General features: G+C 47.0%; 1 protein-coding gene across 1 annotated transcript in view; it reads left to right on the forward strand.

Annotated features, from left to right (window-relative positions):
• The window catches only part of tmem130 (transmembrane protein 130), a 42,673-nt gene that overhangs the window by 677 nt on the left and 17,679 nt on the right, over window positions 1-24,317 (forward strand). The window contains exons 2-5 of the mRNA XM_039774738.1: window positions 8,522-8,693; window positions 14,999-15,162; window positions 21,237-21,321; window positions 23,978-24,180. Coding sequence (XP_039630672.1) covers window positions 8,522-8,693; window positions 14,999-15,162; window positions 21,237-21,321; window positions 23,978-24,180 — 624 coding nt within the window. The remainder of the gene's footprint in view (window positions 1-8,521; window positions 8,694-14,998; window positions 15,163-21,236; window positions 21,322-23,977; window positions 24,181-24,317) is intronic.

A 24,317-nucleotide genomic window follows, 5' to 3' on the forward strand; every position in this document is an offset into this window, starting at 1 on the left:
TGTGTGAACGTCGTGCAACATTTCCTAACAAGTCAGGTGGTTGGCTTTTCCGGGGGGGTTTGGGCACTTTATGAAGAGGGCACTGACTTGGTATGTCGTGTCACCCAGAAACAACCCACCAGTGTAGAGTCTTGTGAAGGGTTTATTTAGCGTACGGTGTGCTGCTCCGCAACGATTGCGGTAAAGCTCAACAGAAACCGCACCGTTTCACAGTCGGGATCAGCACATTATAACGAGCCCGCTGACTGGCACCATTGTAAGGCATTTTGGGCAACAATTCCATAAACGGCGCACTCCTTTTTTCTCCAGGCTTCACCTATTTGCGACTTAATTCAGATGGTAATTAAGGTGTGATCGTTTAAAGTTAATTTTACAACAAGAACAGGAGGACACGTACTCTTTACTGTAAGGTGCCAAAGTACAGTGGCCCTACATGAGAGGTGCCATTTCTGGTTCCCTAAAGGGCCAACCACACAAAAGTTCAGGAAAAAACCTTCATTTATTTAGATCTGTAGCAGTCAGTCAGTCATTTTCCAACCCGCTATATCTTAACACAGGGTCACGGGGTCTGCTGGAGCCAATCCCAGCCAACACAGGGTGCAAGGCAGGAACAAACCCCGGGCAGGGCACCAGCCCACCGCAGGACACACACACCCACACACCAAGCCCACACTAGGGACAATCTTAGGATTGCCAATGCACCTAACCTGCATGTCTTTGGACTGTGGGAGGAAACCCACTCAGACATGGGGAGAACATGCAAACTCCACGCAGGGAGGACCCGGGAAGCGAACCCACAGGTCTCCTTACTGAGAGGCAGCAGCGCCACTCTGCCGCCCTTAGATCTGTAGCAGATTGCATTAATTACTATTGCAGCCCTGCGGGTATCCAGATTGGGACACTGCCACCTACAATAATGCGGGAATGAATTGCACCCCTGCTGCTTCCTGACGTCTTTGGGACTCCCACTCGGGATGGGAAACATAAGGCGTCCTAGCCAGGATTTGCCCCCAGTTATTCCATCCTGGCATCCTGGATGGGTAAGGAATTTGCCTCCTTCCTTCTGGGGCATCTGAGAATAGATAATAAGAGATTTGTGACATGCCAAAGGGCTCGTGATTTTTAAAAGGACCCCTTGCTGCATACAACAACTCGGGCTCGGCTCAGGTTTTCTTATCTGACCATCTCCTGCCAGGTTGCCAACTGTACAGTAAAGATTTCTGTTTTGCCCATGCATTTTTTTCAAAGCCCAAAGGACCACATTTATATGCAGAGGACCTTCACAGAATGAAATGCCTCTTTGTCAAGCATCCCACTAAAGTGCCGTTACACAACCAGTATGATGGGAACCTAAGTGCAGGTTTCATGCCAATGTTCAGAGTTTTTCTTCACACAAAGAAAGCCACTTACATGGAATAAGTGAGCAAGAAGTGTGGACTTTAGGGACCTTCAAATCTCGACTTGATGCTGTTTTTGGTGGTCTCGGTGAGTACGATGGATGAGCTTGTCGGGCTGTTCACGTCACAGTTGTTCTAACGAAGCTGCATACACAACATCCTAGAAATGAAGGCCCACTTTACGTCATTGTTCAAAAAAAAAAAAAAAGTGTGTAAGGGTCCTCAAAGAGCCACAGTGACTGGGTGGGCACCTTTTACCTTTACTGCAAAGTGCAGCATTTTTCATAGAAGTGTGCTAAAATTCTGGAGGGAGTTGTAAGGAGATCAGCCGTCCGCTTACAGCTTTGGTTTTAATTTTAATTGTGTTCATTTACTATTTGTTAGGAAACTGTGCCACCTTGTGTAGCATTTTGTAGGGAACAGTTGGTGTGTTGTGTGTCACCTGCAGCACGATGAGGTCTTCTGTATAACAAAGGTGGGCCACTTTACCAAAGGTTCTGACACTTTGTGAAGAGTGGACTCCTCTGGAACTTTGTGTCGCATCCTGGGCACTGTGTGCCAATTGTGACCAGTTCGTCCCTCTGTGCAGGACATGCCAGTCTGTGACCTCGTGTGGCGCTGTGGACACGGCCTGCTGCTCCGTCACGGGGAGAACGCTAAAGAAAGCAGTTTATGAAGAAAACGGGTCACTTTATAGCAATGTGTACCGTTTTGTAAAACGTTTATCGGTGTGTAGCAATTTTATAAAAAGTGTGCAACTTCACAGTGGGGTGGGGGGGGCACGGTGGCGCAGTGGTAGCGCTGCTGCCTCACAGTAAGGAGACCTGGGTTCGCTTCTCCCTGTGTCTGCGCGGGTTTCCTCCAACAGTCCAAAGACATGTAGGTTAGGTGCATTTGCGATCCTAAATTGTGTGGGTGGGTGTGTGTGTGCCCTGTGGTGGGCTGGCATCCTGCCCGGGGTTTGTTGCTGCCTTGCAGGGACGTTCTTAGGCATATGCGAACTATGAATCCACGTAGGGCCCCGACTTACAATTTATTTTTTTTTTTTTGTCGGGCGGTGGACCTGGGGCCCCTGTCATGCCCGTGGCACTGCAGCCGTCTGTGCCAGTCCCTCACGTCGTGTGTCACTATACCCTTCTCATCCTAAATTTTATCGTTCTTTTCCAGACATTTTATTAAAACATCTTCCTGAGCTCCGTGGAGGGGGCTCCGACCCCTGGACCCCCAATCCAGGGTTTGCACATTTCTGAACCACGTAGAGCCCCCAAACTGCTAAGAATGGCCCTGCTGCCTTGCGCCCTGCCCAGGATAGGATTGGCTCCAGCAGACCCCCGTGACATTGTTTTAGGATATAGCGGGTTGGAAGATGACTGACTCTCCAGCAGACCCCCGTGACATTGTTTTAGGATATAGCGGGTTGGAAGATGACTGACTGACTGACTGACTGATTGACTTTGCAGCATCTTAATGCTTTTTTGTGAAGAGCTCATCAGCTGGCAGCTTTGTGTGGCATTTATTAGTGGGCAGCATTGTATGGCATTTTCTAAAGAGCTCATCAGTTTGTCAAGAAGTTAGTAGGTTGTTGGATTGTCAGGCATTTTGTGAGGCGCTAATCAGTTTGTAGTATTTTACGTTGAGTTTATTGGTTCGTAATAGTGGGTAGCTTTTTGTAAAATAATCAATCGGTAGAGGTGTGTGGCATTTTGTAAACAGTATTAGCTTGTGGAATTGCTTAGCATTTGGTATTGTTGTTGCAATATTGTGTCACATTCTGTAAAATAATCAGTACTGTGTAGCATTTTGTGAGGAGCTTATCGGTTTGGGGGCTGAGTGGTGGCTCTGAGGCTTAGGGGTCTGCACGGTCAATGGAGAAGTTGCCAGCTCGAGTCCCGTAAAAAAGCCAGAAGTGACTCCACTCCAGTGGGCCCTTGAGGAAGGCCCTTCACCTGCAATCGCTCCATCCCGGGTATGACTGCGTCATCTGCGTCCAGCCCTGCACACGGGTCCGCCAACTGACAGGGAAAACTGGGGGCCACTGTAAAAAAACAAAAACCAACAAGAATACAAAACCCTCCCAGTGTTCCAGTATGGCGCTGACGTGTCACCCACCGCACTCGGGTCCCAATCCAAGTGGTTTGTCGTGAGGCGGGTGCAGCAGCCGAAATCATTACCCACCCCTACGCCCCCCCCCCTTATCACTTGGTAGCATTTTGTATTTTGAGTTTCCTGGTTTGTGACATCGTGTACCACTTCCTAAAATAAATCGGTTTGTACAACATGTGCGACATTTTGTAAAGAGTACTCGTGTGGAGCACCGCGGGGCATTTTGAAAAGAGCTTATCACTTAGTAGCTTTCTGTATTGACTTTAGCGGTGTGTGACACTGTCTCTCTATTATCATAAAAAAAAATCCTGGGACGAGACGTGGCTTTCTCAGAGAGACACTTTCATGTCCTGCGAGACGAGACTTTGTGTCAGGAGATGTAACCACGTCTGGGACCGGAAATAAAAGACAAAGAGTAGATGACAAAGTAGAACATCGTAAAGAATTCAAAAACCTTGGCGTGACGCACATGCAGAGCAGGTTAGAGATCATGGAAGTACGGAAATTCGAAAGTCTCAAAAAAATGATAGTAAAAATCGCATTAGCGCAAACAAACGGAAATTATTACTCGGTGAAATAACGGAACAGCGAAAAGAGATCGAATATATTGTTGGGAGTCAGAGTCAGAGACTTGTAGATCGTATAATTTGTGTTGCCAGCAGGGAAAAGTAGTGTTTCTTCCCAGTCAAGAGGCGTATCCACGAGAATGAAAAGATTTGTTGTTTGTTGAAAGTGAAACCCACATTCAGTGCATATCCAGAATATCAGAGTTACACACAAATGAAGCGATGAGAAAGCCATGTTAAACTTATGAGTTTTCAGCCATTTTTTAAAGTGCTCCACCGTATTAGCCCGGCGAATTTCTATCGGTTAGCTGTTCCAGATTTGAGGTGCCTAACAGCAGAAGGTCGCCCGCCTCACCACTTCTTTTAAGTTTAGCTCTTGGAATTCTAAGCAGACCCTCATTTGAAGATCTCAGGTTACGATTTGGAGTGTAAGGTGACGGGCATTCTGAAATATAGGATGGAGCAGATTATTGAAGGCTTCGTAAACCATAAACAGGATTTGAAAGTCAATTCTAAATGGCACCGGTAACCAGTGTAGTGACGCTAAGACTGGGGTGATGTGCTCGGATTTTCTTTTCCTAGTTAAGATTCTGACTCCTCCACATTTTCCACTTTTTGTTTTGTTACAACCTTCTGTTAAAATCATTTAAATTCATGTTATCCCTCACATCCAACACTCGGTACCCCCAGAACGACGAAATGAAGACATTCTTTGAACATTTGTTCAACATCAGAGCTGCAGTGTTCTCATTGACCCTTTGCTTTGGCTCCGGTGCATCCCAATCTATTGAGATGTTCAGAGTCCCTGTCACTGTAAGGGGAGACCAGGGTTTGCGTCCCTGCTCCTCCCCAGGTGGGGTTTGTGTGTTCTCCCCGTGTCTGTCCAAATGGGTACCAAAGTCCAAAGACATTCAGGTTAAATCCACATGAAATAAAAGTGAGGAGGAATTCGGTCCTGCAAAGTGCCCCCCCCTTGACTGAAGAGGTGGGCAAGCAAACAGCAGGACCCTTCATGGAGTGTTGGATGCTAAAGGATTAGGAGGTAATCTTTTCATGGAGCCACCCCAATTCCCCCAAAAACTAAAACCTGCTTAATACAATAGACAAAGCATTAAAAGGTGACCGGGACATCAGTCTGCAATTTTGCTACAGATGACTGTCATCTGCCAAAGAGGAATTTGACACAGAATGTCACGGATGGGGAATGCGTGAAAATGGAGTCGCAAGACCAGGAGCACATGCCCTGGAACAGAGCGCTGAGAAACTGGATGAGACCAGCAGGCAACTGTGACTTATAAAGCCTTAAATGGCCGAGGCCCTGCTTACTGGTCTGAACTTCTCATTATTTACAAGCCTGAGTGCACATTCAGATCTCAAGATGCCGGTCTGCTTAGGATTCCAAGGATTGATAAAATAATAAGTGGGAGATTGAGATGTTAGTTACAGGACCCCTAATCTGTGGACTGGTATGCCTGCTACTATTTTTATTTTAATTTTTTTTTTTCATTTTTATTACTATTTAATTTAATATTGTTTCTTTGTATCAGTATACTGCTGCTGGATTATGTGAATTTCCCCTTGGGATTAATAAAGTATCTATCTATCTATCTATCTATCTATCTATCTATCTATCTATCTATCTATCTATCTATCTATCTATCTATCTATCTATCTATCTATCTATCTATCTATCTATCTATCTATCTATCTATCTATCTATCTATCTATCTATCTATCTATCTATCTATCTATAAGAGATGCCCCTTTGGTCTCAGCTTCCAAATCCCGGCCGGAGACTTGTAACTTCAGTTTAGTGCACCCTGCCTAGAGCTCCTGATGAGTCATCCAGACTGTGTCTCTGCTGTCAGTCATCAGCACTAAAACAGAAGTAATATGATAGCTAGAATTTGTCACGAACCCTCACATATTCTGTTTCTCTTCTCGGTACTCAAATGTGGCACTTGGTGCCACTGCCCTACCGCCAAGTTGTTTTGCCAGCCAAAGGAAAAGTCACCTCTGATGGTGGAGCACTGGAATCATCGGCTAGAAGCATCCTTTCATCTGATTGGCTGGCCCGGCACTGACTCAGCTGTCGAATGGCCAATAGGGGGGAGGTGGCTTCTTGGCCGAGGTCTCCAGGACCCCTCATATGTGATCTCATCTGCTCTTGCATTTTGCTCCGTACTTGTGCTGTTTCTGCTGTACTGTGCTGAGGAGTGCTTGTGTTCTGTTTGGTGTATTGTGTTGTATTCACCCCATTTTTTGATACCCACTGCACGCCCAACCTGGAACCTGGAAAGGGGTCTCTCTCTAGTGTGTGCTCATTTATACATGCGGATCACTTATATAACGTGTATATGGCTTTAGTGTGTACTCATTTACTCAGTCATATGAAAAAGTTTGGGAACCCCTCTTAATTCTTTGGTTTTTTGTTTCTCATTGGCTGAGCTTTCAAAGTAGCAACTGCCTTTTAATATACGACATGCCTTATGGAGACAGTAGGATTTTAGCAGTGACATTAAGTTTATTGGATTAACAGGAAACATGCAATATGCATCATAACAAAATTAGACAGGTGCATAAATGTGGGCACCAAAACAGAGATATGACATCAATACTCAGTTGAGCCTCCTTTGAGCCTCTCAACGCTGTCCTCCTATAGCCTGTGATGAGTGTCTGGATTCTGGATGGAGGTATTTTAGACTCCGTTCTTCATACAAAATCTCTCCAGTTCTGTTCAACTTGATGGACAGCCTGTTTCAAATCATCCCATAGATTTTGGATGATATTCAAGTCAGGGGACTGTGACGGCCATTCCAGATCATTGGACTTCTCCCTCTGCATGAACGCCTTTGTAGATTTCCAACTGTGTTTTGGGTCATCGTCTCGCTGGAATATCCAACCCCTGCGTAACTTCAACTTTGTCTCTGATGCTTGGACATTATCATGAAGGATTTGTTGATATTGGGTTGAATTTATCCGACCCTCGACTTTAACAAGGGCCCCAGTCCCTGAACTTGCCACACAGCCCCACAGCATGATGGGACCTCCACCAAATTTAACAGGAGGTAGCAGGTGTTTCTCTTGTACTGCCGTATTCTTCTTCCGCCATGCAAAGCACTTTTTGTTCTGACAAAATAACTCAATTTTTGTCTCATCAGTCCAAAGCACTTTGTTCTAAATTGAATCTTTGTCTAAATGAACATTTGAGTACAACAAGCGACTCTGTTTGTGACGTGAGTGCAGAAAGGGCTTCTTTCTCATCACCCTGCCATACAGATGTTCTTTGTACAAACTGTGCTGAATTGTAGAACGATGTACAGATACACCATCTGCAGCGAGATGTTCTCACAGGTCTTTGGAGATGATCTGTGGGTTGTCTGTAACCATTCTCACAATCCTGCTCATATGTCGCTCCTGTATTTGTCTTGGCCTGCCAGACCTGCTGGGTTTAACAGCAACTGTGCCTGTGGCCTTCCATTTCCCGATTCCATTCCTTACAGTTTAAACCTCCGAGATGGCTTTTTGTAGCCTTCCCCTAAACCATGAGACTCAACAATCTTTGTTTTCAGATCTTTTGAGAGTTGCTTTGAGGATCCCATGCTGTCTGTCACTCTTCAGAGGAGAGTCAAAGAGAAGGAAGCACAACTTGTAATTGACCACCTTAAAACCTTTGACCACTCATGATTGGACACTCCTGTCTGTGAAGTTCAAAGCTTAACACGCTCATCATACCAAGTAATCAGCATTGAGCAGTGACAGGCATTCAAATCAGCACAATGACAAGGGGACCACATTTGTGCACAGCCAGGTTTTCACATTTGATTTAATTTCATACAACTAAATACTGCGTCACTAAAAATCTTTGTTCAGAAAACACCGCAGTGCTCAGATGTTCCTAGGAAATGAAAGACATGCCACTGGTATCCTTTTTGTTGAAAGTCAAGTCAATTATTATGCAGGCTGAGAGGGGTTCCCAAACATTTTCATATGACTGTATGCTGTATATGTGTCACTTATATAATGTGTATGCCTTTAGTGTGTACTCATTTATTTTTATATATAAATTTTTATATATATTATATATATATATTATATATTATATATTTTATATATATATATATATATATATATATATATATATTATATATATATATATATATATATATATATATATATATATTATATATATATATTATATATATATATTATATATATATATATATATATATATATATATATATATCACTTATATATATATATATCACTTATATAACATGTATATGTATACTTATATAACATGGGTCCAGTGTGTACTCATTTGCACGTACGCCCCACGTTTTTAACACATACGTATACGGGTTCCTGTCCCCAGTTCTCCTCTGCTGCTCCCAGGCTGGACTCTGTGCTGCTCTTCCATTTTTTTTTCTTGACAGCTGTGCTTCTCATTTGCAGGTGAGCTGGCCGGGACCCTGGCTTTCTACCAGACGGAGGGGAACCAGACGTACATGCGCAGCAATGGAGAGCTGGCCAGTGACCTCCCCACCGAGGTGGCCTTTGAGCTGCAGGACCCTCGGAATCACTTCCGTCAAGCATCCTTCTCTTACACCTGGGACCTGGGTGATGGGTGAGTGCATTCAGGGGGTCCGTGACTGGGTTTTTGGCTGTAATGGTCAGTCACTCCTGGGGGTGGCCACAGGTCAAGACTATTTGTAAGCACCACCATAATAAGAAGGAGACGAAGAACTCCTTATCATGTCTGTCCAAGAAAGTGCAGTTGATCGGCCGATCGATTTTCTCCTTAGTCAGTATGGTGCCTTTCACAGACAGCTTTGTGCTAAAGTGATTTTCCAAACTGGCGATGATGTAACGTTCAAAGAACAATAAACAGCTGGGCCGCACTATCAGTCATGTGATTACTCCCTCATTTTGGGTGAAAGGCGCTATATAAAATAAGACGTTTTAAGGGTTGCGTTTCAGAATGGTGCACCAAAGGAGACAGGCAACAGCATGCAGGTTTGCTGCCAGCCAGCCAGTCAGTCAGTGAGTGTTTCTTTTATACCAGAGGGTCATTGCAAAGTGGAGTCAAATGGAGAAAGAAGATGATCAAATAATTAGGCTTTTTCATGGAATGAATCATTATTATTATTTTTTCTTTTTTTTTTTTTGCAAAAGGTGCCTTAGAAAATAAAGATCATTACAAAGTGAAACTGAGAGTGGAGGTGGGCAACAAAACCACAGACACGGTGGCCTTCTGCCCATCAGCTCGCCCGTCGGCTTTTATCTTAAAGTCTTAAAGCAACAAAAGATCCCACCTTGATTTTTTTCAAAGTGCCGCAGTATAAAATAAGAATATCATCAAGCGCAGAAGTAGTAGACCTTGTGGTGGACGGCTGGGGCCCTTGTCCGGCTGGGACGCCTCCACGATGGGAGGACCTGGGGAGGAAGTGTGGCCAGAGCATTAGGTGGTTTGCTGGGGTGCCTCGGACTCCTGCAGGGCTCCCTGGGAGATGGAGTTGGATGCAGCCCTGTTAGGATCCGGGGGCGCCGCCAGGGGGTCCTGCTGCCGCTGCCGAGCCTGTATGGGCGGCTCTTCTGCCACACCCAGAAGCAGGTCATCGAGCACTTGGAGCACCTCTGGGTGCCTTATAAAAAGGGCCAGCAGCCACTAGTTACTGGAGCCAGAGCCGGGAGGAGGAAGACGAAGATCGCCTGGAGGAGTGGAGGAGGAAAAATGAGAGAGAGAGAGACAAAAGAAGAAAAGAATTGTTAATTGTGCTGTGCTGTGCTTGGCGTCTGTGTCTGGCTTAACTCTTTTAGGGCTAATTTTTTTTTTTTGTGTCTTTTCTGCCAGGGCACATTTACATTTTTCTAAAAAGTAAACTTATTTTCTTTTCTGCACTCGCTTCGCTCCCTCGTGACATGTCGATGCCATCTTGCCTTTGTTTACATTTGTTTACATGTCGTAACTCACGCACACACAAGGATTAGTTGCCGAGTCAATGAGTCTAACGTTCCTCCAAGCAGAGAGGGACAGCCTGTGACGCAACGGTGAGTTTTGTTGCCATTAACAGCTGATTGTCGCCCCCTACCCCAGGATGTCGACTTTTCTCAACATGCACCCATCAACCAAACAAAAGTCGCCGCCCTGAAAGAGTTAATTTGATGCCCAACGCCCAGAACGTGTGGCCCAGTGAGGCTGGAGCTCAATTGCAGCGTTCACAGGTTTGCTCTCACCCTGGAAATTTTTTGGACAATTTCAAACGAGACAGATGCGCTCAATAAAAGATTTTAAGTTGAATCATTGAATGCTTTGCACATATGGAGCTCGAGTGAATTCTGTGCCTTCCACTCCGTTTCTGAGATGTTGAGTGAGAGGTCCTTTTCCCACTGTGCTCTGGGATCTGTAAAATGCCGTCCATCCACCCATTTTCCAACCCGTTGAATCCGAACACAGGGTCACGGGGGTCTGCTGGAGCCAATCCCAGCCAACACAGGGCGCAAGGCATGAACCAAACCTGGGGAGGGTGCCAACCCGCCGCAGGACACCCACACACCAAGCACACACTAGGGTCAATTTAGAATCGCCAATCCACTTAACCTGCATGTCGTTGGACTGTGGGAGGAAACCCACGCAGACGCGGGGAGAACATGCAAACTCCACACAGGGAGGACCCAGGAAGCGAACCCGGGTCTCCTAACTGCGAGTCAACAGTACTACCCACTGCGCCACCATGCTGCCCATCTGTAAAATGTCTTTTATTTATTACAGAAATGCCATCTAAGTCCCCACAACTGATCATTGTCTCTTCTGGAATAGAAGTAGGTGGGAGGTGAGGAAGGCTGGGCAGATTTCGTTTGCATCCTCCATGAGATGTTTTGCTAGAACTTGTAACTGGAGTCCATCTGCGGCAAACTGGACTGACTGGACGTCATTTAGAAAGACGCAGGAGGTGTCCCACCGTATAGGCGGCCCCACAATTCACACCGCATGTCAGAATGAAAACCAAATCAAAGAGTCCTAAGAACTCTCTGTAGACCTCCATGATGAAAGTGTCTTGAGCAGAGGCCGATCTACTTTCTGGAGGGTCTGTCCTAGGGGGGCCGGGACAGCACAAGGCCTTTCACCAACTCCCCAATGGTCACTCTTAGCAAATCTTCAGAAGTCCTCTGCTGTGATGGGACAACTTGAGGACAGGATGACCGTCTCAGCTGCACTTTATCAGTTATGTTCGAGGGTCCAACTCCCACCTGACGTTTTCCAAAAATCAATTAAAGGACTCCAAGAGTACGACGATATAGATTCTCTCCTCTGATGAGACAGCAAATGAACTCTTTGAGGGGTACCCCGCACTTCTCATTACCTGCCTACAAAGTGGTGACAAGCATCATGCTATGGGCATGCGGGGTCCGGGGGACTGGTCGGAACTGGGGAACAGATACAGAGAAAGAACACCTCCGACTGGGGTGACGATTCACCATTCAGCACAGCAATGACCCAAGTTTGACACTAGAGTGACACAGGGACAAAAGTCTCTGAGTGGCCCACCCAAAGCCCAGACTGGAACCTCACAGAACAGGCGTGGAGAGACCTGAAGATGGCACTTTGCCAACGCTTCCCATCCAATCTACCGGAGCTTTGAGAGGATTTGCAAGGATGAATTGGGTCAACTGCTCAGAGACTCACCCAAGAGGACTCAGTCAGTCGGTCAGTCGGTCAGTCATTGTCCAACCTGCTATATCCTAACACAGGGTCATCTGCTGGAGCCAATCCCGGCCAGCACAGGGTGCAAGGTAGGAACAAACCCCAGGCAGGGTGCCAGCCCACTGCAGGGCACACCCACACACCAAGCACTCACTAGGGACAACTTAGGATCGCCAGTGCGCCTAACCTGCATGTCTTTGGACTGTGGGAGGAAACCCACGCAGACACAGGAAGAACATGAAAACTCCACGCAGGGAGGACCCGGGAAGCGAACTCACAGGTCTCCTTACTGCGAGGCAGCAGCGCTACCCACTGCGCCATCGTGCCACCCACCCAAGAGGACTCAAAACTGGAAATGCTGCACCAAGAAGCTTCCACAAAGTACTGAATGAGGGGTCTGAATGCATCTATGAGGGAGAGATTTCAGTTCTTGATTTTGAATAAATTTGCAAACCTTGACGTAAACGTGTCAGTTTGTCATTCCGGGTTATTGAGTGGCATTTACAGCAAAGTGAGCAGAAAGTGTGGAGGGGGATTGTGGATCCCCTGCCTATCACTGGCGTCCTCTTTTTTTATTTCCCTTATCCGTCTGGTGTGTTTCACGCTGCAGGCAGGCGCTCGCCTTTTCCTGTTTTTGTACTGCTGACTCGGCAGCCACGTAATTATTTATTTTTTTTCCAGACACATGTCACCTGCTGCACCACATTTTTTGTGTCTTGTTAGCTCAACACTGCCGGTGGGCGTGAAGGGGCGTAACGGTGAGTCATGCAGCATGTGCTGAGCTCCAGTCACATGCCCGTCTGTCACATGCCTGTCCTGACCGTACTGCGGGTTGAAAAAGTATTCAACCCCCTGTGGAAAGCCACCGTATATCCATCTCATATCATTACAACCTGTAACAATCACAAATGCAGAGTATCACAGTGAACTTTTATTTCTCACATTTAGAGCTCGGTGAACTAAACAAATGCAAATTAACAGTCCTGTTGTGAAAAATGCTGTTGAAAAAGTCATGGACCCCTTCACATGACACCCAGTCAATACTTGGTAGCAGCACCAATAACTGCTTGCCACCAATTTGGATGGCCATCTACAAGCTTGGCACACCTGGATGGAGGCCATTCTCCCCATTCTCCCTTACAGAACTGCTCCAACTGGGCAAAGTCTGAAGGCTTTCGTTTGTGAACTGCAATTTTGAGATCACACCACAAATTTTCAATCAGATTAGATCCGGACTCTGGCTAGGCCACTGCAAAACCAATATCTTCTTTTTGTCAAGTCATGCGTTGGTTCCTTTTGCCCAGTGTTTCGGGTCATTGTCCTGCTGAAAGTGGGAGCGTCGTCAGAGTCCCAATTTCATGACGTTTGAAGGTTTTCTTCCAAAATCTGATATACTTCTTACTATCCATTCTTCCTTCAATACGGACAAGGGACCCAGAGAGGCAGCCCCCAAGCACGAAGCTTACACCCCCCAATGCTTGATGGTAGGTCTGGCGTTTGCCGGATCATTGGTGGACCCTTCTATCTGCCAGGCAAACTCCAAAAAGTTCAATTGTGGTCTCATCAGACCGAAGTACATGACGACTCCAGAACGCAGGACTCTTGTCAAGATGTCTGTTAGCGAATTCTAATCGAGCTTTCAAGTGACATGTTTTTTAGTGGTGGCTTTTTTCTGGCAACTCTCTGTGTAAAACCTTCGATGTTGTAGTCTTATGCACATCCACTCCAGCTGCAGGGCACTGAGAGTCACCTTGGGATTTGCTCTTACGTCTCTGACTAGTTTTCTTGACATTTTCTTTGTTATTTTAACATGGCGGCCGGACGTAGGCCACTTCACTGTGCTTCCAGTTGTCTTCCACTTCTCTATGATGGCCTTCACAGTGGACACACTGAGGCTAAGGAGCTTGGCAGTCTTCTTGGCACCATTGCCATCTTTAAACTTCATAATCACAGTGCGTCTCAAGTCATTCGAAAGTTTCCTTGTCTTCATTTCTGTCAGTTTTTGACGTTTCACCACATAAGCCACTTGTACTGATTTCTCAGTTGTGTGTTCCTAAGAACTGGCCTGAAGAATCACTTAGAGACCCGTCGACACGCTAGAGGGTTCAGGGCTTGATTGTTTACACCCTTCTTATTGCAGCCTCTGAGCTATCAGGGGTCGATTACTTACGCAACAGCAGATTTCACTGATATGTTCTTTATTGTCGCAGCATCATTTGATTTTCAGGATTTTTTAGTGAAGATCTATTGTCCAAGAGGCCCTCATTTATTTGTAACAGTTTAAAACTAAAGATGCATTTTCAAACAAAAATCCATCCATCCATCATCCAACCCGCTATATCCTAACTACAGGGTCACGGGGGGTCTGCTGGAGCCAATCCCAGCCAACACAGGGCACAAGGCAGAGCGCCAGCCCATCGCAGGGCACACACACACAAACACCAAGCACACACTAGTGACAATTTCGGATCGCCAATGCACCCAACCTGCCTGTCTTTGGACTGTGGGAGGAAGCCCAGGCAGACACGGGGAGAACATGCAATCTCTACGCAGGGAACCCAGGTCTCCTTACTGCGAGGCAGCAGCACCACCCACTGCGCCACCGAGCCGCCCATACATCCATTATGCAGCCCGCTATATCCTAACTACAGGGTCACGGGGGCCTGCTGGAGCCAATCCAGGGCACAAGGCAGAGCGCCAGCCCATCGCAGGGCACACACACACACCAAGCACACACTAGGGACAATGCACCCAACCTGCATGTCTTTGGACTGTGGGAGGAGAACATGCAAACTCCATGCAAGTAGGACCCGGGAAGCGAACCCGGGTCTCCTAACTGTGAGGCAGCAGCACCACCGAGCCGCCCATACATCCATTATCCAGCCCGCTATATCCTAACTACAGGGTCACGGGGGTCTGTTGTAGCCAATCCCAGCCAGCACAGGGCGCAAGGCAGGAAACAAACCCCAGGCAGGGCGCCAGCCCACTGCAGGTTTCAAAGAAAAATATTACAGGAAATTTAAAACTTTGTCTGGGGGTCAAATACTTTTTCAACCCATTGTATCACTGCTGCTCGTGTGGACACGCCGGCTCCTGTCCCAGAGAGCATGACAGGAGTGTCCCCAGGGCTGTGTGTGTGTGTGTGACCTGGTGGCAGTGCTGGCGCTACACGGCTCAAAGCGTCGTACAGCTGAAGGGATTCATGCCTTTTATTCTCTCGTCCACAGAACTCCCATTCAGACCAGCGAGCCCCGCATCGCCATGAACTACACGCTTCCTGGCCGCTACTCCCTCAGCGTGGACGTGGTGGCCTACTGGGAGCGCGGCGACGGCCGTGGACGGGCCTTTCCTACCCAAAGCAACACATTCAAGGCAGACCTGACGGTGCTGGGTAAGGACGATGCCCGCCATTATATTTCATATCTGGGTAGCACTTTTCACTTTGGGCATCGCCTCCTGTGGTGCCACTCTAAGTGTACTGACGTACACCGTGATGTAGAAGAGTCAAGGAGGAGGTGAAGCGCACCAGGAGTGGCAAAGGGGAATTTAAAAGATACGGACAGTGAAATAGCAGATGCTCTAAACTTGCATTTTACTGAGGTGTTTGAAAGTGAGGAAGAGGATAACCTCCCAGAGGTAACGGGGACTACTAAGGAGGTACTGAGGGATTTAGAAATTATAGAGAGGGAAGAGCTGCTCAGATTAAATAGGCTGAAATGAAACAAAACACCAAGACCAGATCATATTTACCCTCGAGTTCTTAAGCAGGCTGGCGAGTACAGATAGAAAACCTTGGCGCGTATTTTTAGGAAGGTGGCTCTGAGGCTAAGGATCTGCGCTGGCATCGGAAGGTTGCCGGTTCGAATCCCCGTCACTGCCAAAAGAGATGCTACTCTGCTGGGCCCTTGAGCAAGGCCCTTAACCTTCAGTTGCTCCAGGGGGGCTGTACAATGGCTGACCCTGTGCTCTGACCCCAAGGGGTAAGCGAAAAGATGCCTTTCACTGCGTGTTGTCCTGTATAACTATGTGTGTGACAAATAAATAAAGAATTATAATTATTACGTCGCTGCGCACTGGAGAGATTCCAAAGGGCTGGAAAATGGCAAATATCATCGTGTCATATAAAAAGGGTGACGGGGCAGATCCAAGCAACTATAGGCCAGTAAGCTTAATGGGCATCACAGGAAAACTAATGGAAGGAATTATTAAGGATAAGATGGAGCAACACTTGGCAAGGACAGGAGTTTATGGGCTCAGAAGAGGGAGGTCGTGTTTTACTAACAGGCAACAGAAGGATACGAGCAGAGTGGAGCGGATGAGATTAATTATCTGGACTTGTAGAAAGCATTTGATGAGGTGCCACAGGACGGGGTGGGCATCAAACTAAAAGAAGTGGGAATTCAGGGTGTGGTGTGTAGGTGGGTGCAAAATGGGCTCATTAGACACCGCAGAGGGTGATGGTGTGAGGAGCCTCATCAGAACTGAGTGACGTTCAGAGTGGTGACCAGCAGGGGGCAGTGTTGCTATCTTATATACAGTAATCCCTCGCGGCTTCACTCCATCGCGGATTTTATATGTAAGCATATCTAAATATAAATCACGGATTTTTCGCTGGTTCGCGGATTTCTGCAGACAATGGGTCTTTTTATTTCTGGTGTATCCTTCCTCAGTTGGTTTGGCCAGTTGATTTCATACAAGGGACGCTATTGGCGGATACTGTAGCTGAGAAGCTACCCAAACAGAGCACGCGGATTAAGTTCCTGGGTGCTGATTGGCTCAGCGACGGAGAGCAGCATTCGATTCGGCTTTGCGTTAGCCAGCATCTCGTCTCGCTCATTCAGCATCAACGGGTTTTGCTGTGTGAAGAGTTAACTTTTTTTGTTCTCTTTTGTGTTAATCGTTGGGCGTAGTTCAGCCCATCGTTACGTCTCGAAATCGATCTGCTCCTGCTACTGCTTCAAGGGCCGTGCCCAAGCGCCACAGTCACGTGAAGAGGCTCCTTTAGAAGAGCTGTAACGCTCTCCTTTGTTGTGCAGTAACATTTAAGGCATCGTTATCGGGCGAGTCGTCGTGTCACTGTTGGCGAGTACCCATAACTAATTTTCTACGTACTTGGTATACATGTACAACATTTATTTATATAGCACATTTTCATACAAACAGTAGCTCAAAGTGCTTTACATATTAAAGAATAGAAAAATGAAAGACATAATTATAAAAATAAATCAACATTAACATCGAATAAGAGTAAGGTTCAATGGCCAGGGGGGACAGAAAAAACAAAAAACTCCAGACGGCTGGAGAAAAAATAAAATCTGTAGGGATTCCAGACCATGAGACCGCTCAGTCCCCTCTGGGCATGTACCAACGTTTAGTGTCACTGTACACACATTTTGTACAATTGTTTCCTGCATTGTACGTATTTATTGCTGTTGGCCTGTCTGTAACATAAGTGACATTGGAGACGCTCAATATCTTTAAAATAACATCCATCCATTATCCACCCTGCTATATCTTAATTACAGGGTTAACGGGGGGTCTGCTGGAGCCAATCCCAGCCAACACAGGGCGCAGGGCAGGAAACAAACCCCAGGCAGGGTGCCAAGCACATCGCAGGGCTGTGACGATGCCGGTTCTGGCTCCACACTCCCATCTGATTTTTGGAAACCCTTGAACCCAACACCGTCGATAATGAAACCGAGTGAGCTAGTCAGTGGAGGCAAATAATTCGAGCAAGGGGTGGTAAAAATGTGCAAAAGTGCGTTTATTAAAAACAGTCAAACAAAAGAGGTGTTCCAATAAATTGTGCAGTTCATTCAAAAGTTCTTCATTAAATAAATAATCCATTAAAAGAACGTGGAGGTTAAAACAATAAATAGAAAAAACACAATCCTTTAAAACCAGAGGTAAAATCTTCTTTAGGAAGCAGCCTTTTAAAAAAAACCAACAAGTCCGGTGCTCTTCTATGTTAGCGTCTCACCTGCTTCTCCCAGTTGGGCTTTGCGGCAGGCGAGACGCTCTCTGCAGCTGCCCTCGCCTCTCACACACACGAGACTGGAAACCTCCCGATCCCTGGCTCTGGTCTGGCACTCATCCCAGTCCCCGAGACTTGATGTCCACCAACGGCCAGGTCGCCCATGTCGGGGACTACCACTGCCTTTCCGCGGCCTTCTGCGGCTCGTCGCTTTCACCTTGCCACACACTCGTCAATTCAAATACCTGGGTGACGGCCTAACACCCAGCTTCCTCGCAGCTGCCCTTCGAGCACTCGATCGCGCGCTCACCACACGCACGCACCGCGTGTCTGTTTCTCCTGCACCGCCTGCTTCCTCACTCCCTGCAACCTCCATCCTCTTTTTTCCTTTCATTTTCTTCTCTCGATCTCCGATTCTTTGATCTCCTTTTTTTCATCCTCCCAAAACCGACTTGCGCTTCTTTTTTTTATAACGCGAGGGGCCATCGCAGCTGCAGCATTAGCCACGGGAGCAATCGCGGATGTGGGCAGTTCCCTCACCTGTGCCCCTCGGTGAGAAACGCCCACATCGCCAGCTGACCCGCGGCTTGCTACAACAACGACCCCCTCACGAAGCCGCCTCGGGTGCGGTGATTTTTTATTTAAAATGGCCTTTGCTCAATGAGCTGTGGACCCCTAACACCACAAGGGCACACATGCACACACTAGAGACACTTTAGGATCGCCAGTGCACCTCGACTGCATGTCTTTGGACTGTGGGAGGAAACCCACGCAGACACGGGGAGAACATGCAAACCCGGGAAGCGAACTGCGGTCTCCTAACCGTGAGGCAGCAGCGCTACTCCCACTGCGCCACTGTGCCACCCCTTAAAATAACATTTAATATTACCTAGTCAATTACAATGTATTTAAAACTGTATTACGTGTTAAATAAAACTTCTCAGTGATATACGATACAGAGCATCCAGAAAGTATTCACAGCGCATCCCTTTTTCCACATTTTCTTATGTTACAGCCTTATTCCAAAATGGATTAAATTCATTTTTTTCCTCAGAATTCTACACACAACACCCCATAATGACAACATGAAAAAGAACACGGGGACACAGTTGGAATAAGCGACCAAGTAGGGTGGTAGACAGTAAGAGTCTAGGGACCCTCAAAACTCAACTTGATGTTATTTTGGAAGAACGAAGTGGACAGGACTGGGGAGCTTTGCTGGGCTGAATGGCCTCCCCTCCATTCCACCAGGTTGTGGTCTCAGGTGCCTTCCTCCTCCTCCTCTTCCTCCTCTCCTTTTAACTGCTGTGCTAAAGATCATGCAGGTTAGCAGCCCCCCTTCACTGAAAGATGAGCCGTGTTTTCCCATCGTGCCCATTGTGCTAGTAAGGTGGGGGTCCCCCTGAACGCCTCTCTCATGGGGTCACTCACACATGCTGACGTTTATCTCTGCTCTGTTCAGTCATTGGTGTCCCCTATGTGGTCCCGTGACGTCAGTGAAGTCGCTGTTCCCTGCCCTGTCCAGTTGCTCGTGTCACTTGCCTGTGATGAGGATACTCCCCCGTGCTCTGTCCAGTCATTGACGTCTGTGGTGTTAGGGGTCCACAGCTCGTTGAGCAAAGGCCATTTTAAATAAATAATCACCGCACCCGAGGCGGCTTCATGAGGGGGTCGTTGTTGTAGCAAGCCGCGGGTCAGTTGGCGATGTGGGCATTTCTCACCGAGGGGCACAGGTGAGGAACTGCCCACATACGTGATTGCTCCTGTAGCTAATGCTGCAGCTGTGATGGCCCCATACGTTATAAAAAAGAAGCGCGAGTCGGTTAAGGGGAGATGGAAAGAACAGAACGAAAGGAAAGAGGACGGAGGTTACTGGGAGCGATCGAGGGAGCAGGTCGGTGAGAGAGAGAGCCGCGAAGGGCGAGCGAGCGAATGAGCGCTCACGGGCAGCTGCGAGGGCCTGGGGTGTTGGGCCTACACCCAGGTGGTTGAGTTGGATGTCGCTCCCGCTGAGCGATCAGGTAGCGAGAGTGACCAAGGGAAGGCGACTGGCCGCAGAGAGGCCATGGAAAGGCAGCGGAAGTCGGGAGACTTGGTGCTGGAATCCCCAACGTGGGCGACCTGGCCATTGTGGGAAACCAAGTTCTCCGAGACTGGGATGAGTGCCAACTGAAGCCAGGGATCGGGCGGTCTCCAGTGTCGTGCGAGTGTTACAGGAGGGCAGCTGCAGAGAGCGTCTCGCCTGCTGCAAAGCCCAATTGGGAGAAGCAGGTGAGACGCTAACATTGAAGAGCACCGGACTTGTTGGTTTGTTTTAAGAACTGCTTCCTAAAGAAGATTTTACCTCTGGTTTTAAAGGATTGTGTTTTTTTCTAGTGTTTTAACCTCCACGTTTTTATTTATTTATTTATTTATTTGAACTTAAGAAGCACTGCACTTTATGGACACTTTGTTTTTGATTGTTTTTAATAAAAGCACTGTTTCACTTTTAACCATCCCCTTGCTCAGATGCTCAATTATTGCCTTCACTGACTAGCTCACTCGGTTTCATTATCGACGGTGTTGGGTTCAAGGGTTCCCAAACATCAATGGGAGTGTGGAGCCAGAACCCACATCGTCACAACGTCCCCCTGAGGACCACCCCCTTTGTGGTTACTTGCCGACAATTGAGATGTTCTTCTCCACTCTGTCCAGTCCAAAGACTTGATGCAGGCGTCCATTGTCTGTTTATTGGCATCCCCACCATGTGGTCACCAGCTGTCAAGGTAGACCTCAGCCCCTGTTGTCATGCTGTCACTGGTCATGGTGTCACCGGTCAGCCTCCTTCATTCCAGTCCAGTGAGTGAGGTGACCACCTGACACCCCCGTCCTCGCTCACCACTGATGGCGATTCCCACTTTGACCTGCACAATGGTGGCTGCTGGGCAATTTGGCTTCACATTGGTGGTCTGATCAACGCTCTTTTAGCTGACCAGGCCAGTCATGTGACTCACATTTGAGTGGCTTTAGTTTGGTGTGGGGGTGTGGGTTCCCCGTTTGCAGAGTGGCCACATGATGGACCCCCTCCAGTAACAAAAGGGCAACCGCATGACCAAGATGTCTTTTTAATAGACCCTGTGATAGCTGCCACTTGGACCCTTGTGACCCACCAGTAAGATGGAGTTAATTATCTTCAGATTGGCTACCAGAGTGCGTTATGTGGTCTTTCTCCAGTGACCACCACAAGATCAAATGACCTCACCAGCATGGATGGGCTGTTTGACTGCATGGCTCACAAGCCCCCCCGTCCATCCTCCTAGCTGACCCCTTCACTGGTTGTGATGGCTGTCAGTGTAACCCACAAGGCACAGAATTGGTGACGTGGAGGCAGAGCAGAGGTCAGAGGTGGGCTGCGATGGAGGGTGGTCCGCCTCATGTCTGGGTACTGGTCACACAGCAGAGGGTCCCGTGACTGTGCAGGTGACCCCAGCTGTTTGCTTTGTTCATTGCAGACGCAGTAAGAAGCATTGAAGTCAGCAGCCCAACCAGCATCCTCGTGGACCAGAGCGTAGCACTCACCCTGGCGGTCAATGGCAGGTATGTGTGTCCGTCCGTCCGTCTGTCCGTAGGCTTGAGACTCAGCAGTTGAAAAATGTCCAGAGCCCAAAGGAAGCCCCCCTGCTAGAATCTGCAACTCCTGATACAATACAATAAAATACAATCAAATTTATTTTTGTACTAGCAAAATACCCGCGCTTCGCATCGGCAAAGTACTGCCTTAAAATTTTTATTAAGAAGAAAATTAAACCTTTTTAAACTGAGGGAAAATATGCCAATAATTATTGGTTAAGGATCTCTTTGTATACCACATTGTCAGTTCGGCCCTCTGGTTGTAATATGACCAAGCTGTGCGCTGAGCTTACTCTTGAGCATGTAACGTACAGTTGGCCATGTGAACAGTAATCTTGTTTGATATCTCACAGCTTGGATTGCTGCTGTCATAATCAGTTTGAGTTTCATGGTTTGTTTCAATTACGACAGTATTTGTAGGACTTGTTGTGTTGAAGAGACATTCGGCATCTGTCAAGCGTTGTAAGCACACAACCGGTTTCATCGATAACTTTACATCCAGCTTTTGAGAGTTGAAACATTCATAAACATCAAAGTGTCCACTACTGAAATCGTCACCTGTCAATCTAAGATGTTTAAGAGGCATTGGCGGTTGTCCAAAGGTGTAAAAAATTTGGCCATTTCGGTACACTTGAAAGCGACAACCGAACAATTCACCGGCAGCCATCAACTCACATGCAGACCCACAGGTGAAGGGCTTAAGCATTTCACTCTTCTAGTGCTCCTGTGTAGTCTAATTATCTCCTGTACCGTCATCAGTCCACACCTTGAACCTGTCCAGTCATTCAATACATAAGACACAATGGATATCAAGAGTGAGCCTGATATGACCGTGCAATATGTAACACAGAGAATGGAAAAGGCAGGCGGCATCTCCGGGCATGGAAACCACTCGGTAAGTGACAGTTCTTTGATCGATAGAATTTCTTGAAGATGGGCCCATAAGTAACAAAGACTGTTGAAAAGTTCAATATGGCGGCCGACAGTGGCATCATACCACCAAAATAAGTACGTACATTGGTTTCAGTTAGTGCAGGGAAGCCGCCTACCAAATTTCGAGAAGATGGGGCTGTAAGTAAGAAAGTTCAACATGGCGGACGTTGTTGACCGTTGTGACCATTACGCGTAGAATTTCGAAATGAAACCTGCTTAATTGTTGTAAGTAAGATGTAAGGAATGAGCCTGCCAAATTTCAGCCTTCTACCTACACGGGAAGTTGGAGAATTAGTGACGTGTGGAAAATTCAATATGGCGGCCGACAATGGCGTCATACCACCGAAATAAGTACGTACATCGGTTTTGGTTAGCGCAGGGAAGCCGCCTACCAAATTTCGTGAAGATGGGGCCATAAATAAGAAAGTTCAACATGGCAGACGTTGTCGACCGTTATGACCGTTAAGTGTAGAATTTCGAAATGAAACCTGCTTAATTGTTGTAAGTAGGCTGTAAGGAATGAGCCTGCCAAATTTCAGCCTTCTACCTACATGGGAAGTTGGAGAATTAGTGACGTTGGAAAGTTCAATATGGCGGCTGACAGTGGCGTCATACCACCAAAATAAGTACGTACATCGGTTTTGGTTAGCGCAGTGAAGCCGCCTACCAAATTTCGTGAAGATGGGGCCGTAAATAAGAAAGTTCAACATGGCGGACGTTGTCGACCGTTATCGACTGTTATGACCGTTACGTGTAGAATTTCGAAATGAAACCTGCTGAACTTTTGTAAGTATGCTGTAAGGAATGAGCCTGCCAAATTTCAGCCTTCTACCTACATGGGAAGTTGGAGAATTAGTGATAAGTAAGTGAGTGAGTGAGTGAGTGAGTGAGTCAGTGAGTGAGTGAGGGCTTTGCCTTTCATTAGTATAGATAACCCACAATCACACAAGGAGTGCCACAATGGGCTTTAACAGGCCCTACCTCTTGACAGCCCCCCAGCCTTAACTCTCTAAGAAGACAAGGAAAAATCACCCCCCCCCCCCAAAAAAAAAAACTGATTAGCCATATGGGGGGACTTTTATTTTGATCTTTTCTTTAGTGTCATTCAACTGCTTATCTTTGCTTCCCCCACTGGCCAGTAGTGGTACTGCAGCTGAGTCTTGCGCGTGAATTTCAAGTTGAGTTTTATACGGAAGCCGAGAGAGGACGTGCAACATCGTTATTTTTTTTTAATTGTTTCCTCGAGATAACGGACTAATTTTATCGGGATCTTGATAAAACAAAAAATCTTGTTTTCTCGAAATGATTAAATAATTGTATCTAAACTTAATGTTTAGCGTATTGAAGCCACGTCCTGTTTGAAATGGCAGAAGAGCAGAACTGCATTAATCAGCGCGGCACATTTTTGTTCACTCAAGGGCTGAGGCCGGCTGAAATATATGTATGCCTTAATTTAGAAAACAATAACGTTAGTATCCGTCATTTAAGAAGACGGTTAGCAAGGCTTCAGTTGTATTGGCGTCGCCATCTAAGCGAGCCTGTTGCCAGGTTAAGTTTCGTTTTCTCGAGATCGCGATAAAATGAGTCTGTTTTCTCGAGGAGACAAAAAAAAAAACCAAAACGATATTGCACGTCCTCTCTCGGCTTCTGTAGTTTTATTTTGTTTTCTTCTTCTTCTTTTCTGATTCAGTCCTCCAATGACCGTCTGTTGGTCCATTACATCCGACTGCCAAGTGGCCTCCCTCAAGCACTGCCATCTGCTGAAGATGAATGGTAAGCGGTGCATCCTGAACTACACGTTCCCCAACTCTGGCCATTACTGTCTGGGGGTCAAAGTCAAGAATGACATCAGCGCCATGCAGGCTTTCCGGGACCTGACTGTGCAGCAGGACGGTAAGTGACAAGCCGGTCACCCGCGTAACCGATGGCTACAGACGGCCTTTGGAACGGAGTGTTGGGTTCACTGTAGGGCAGCAGGATCTTCCAAATGACACCCCACCAGTTGATGTTCTCAGGTTCTTCTCGGTGGG

The sequence above is a fragment of the Polypterus senegalus genome, chromosome 13 (assembly GCF_016835505.1).
Source record: "Polypterus senegalus isolate Bchr_013 chromosome 13, ASM1683550v1, whole genome shotgun sequence".
NCBI classification, from domain to species: Eukaryota; Metazoa; Chordata; class Cladistia; order Polypteriformes; family Polypteridae; genus Polypterus; species Polypterus senegalus.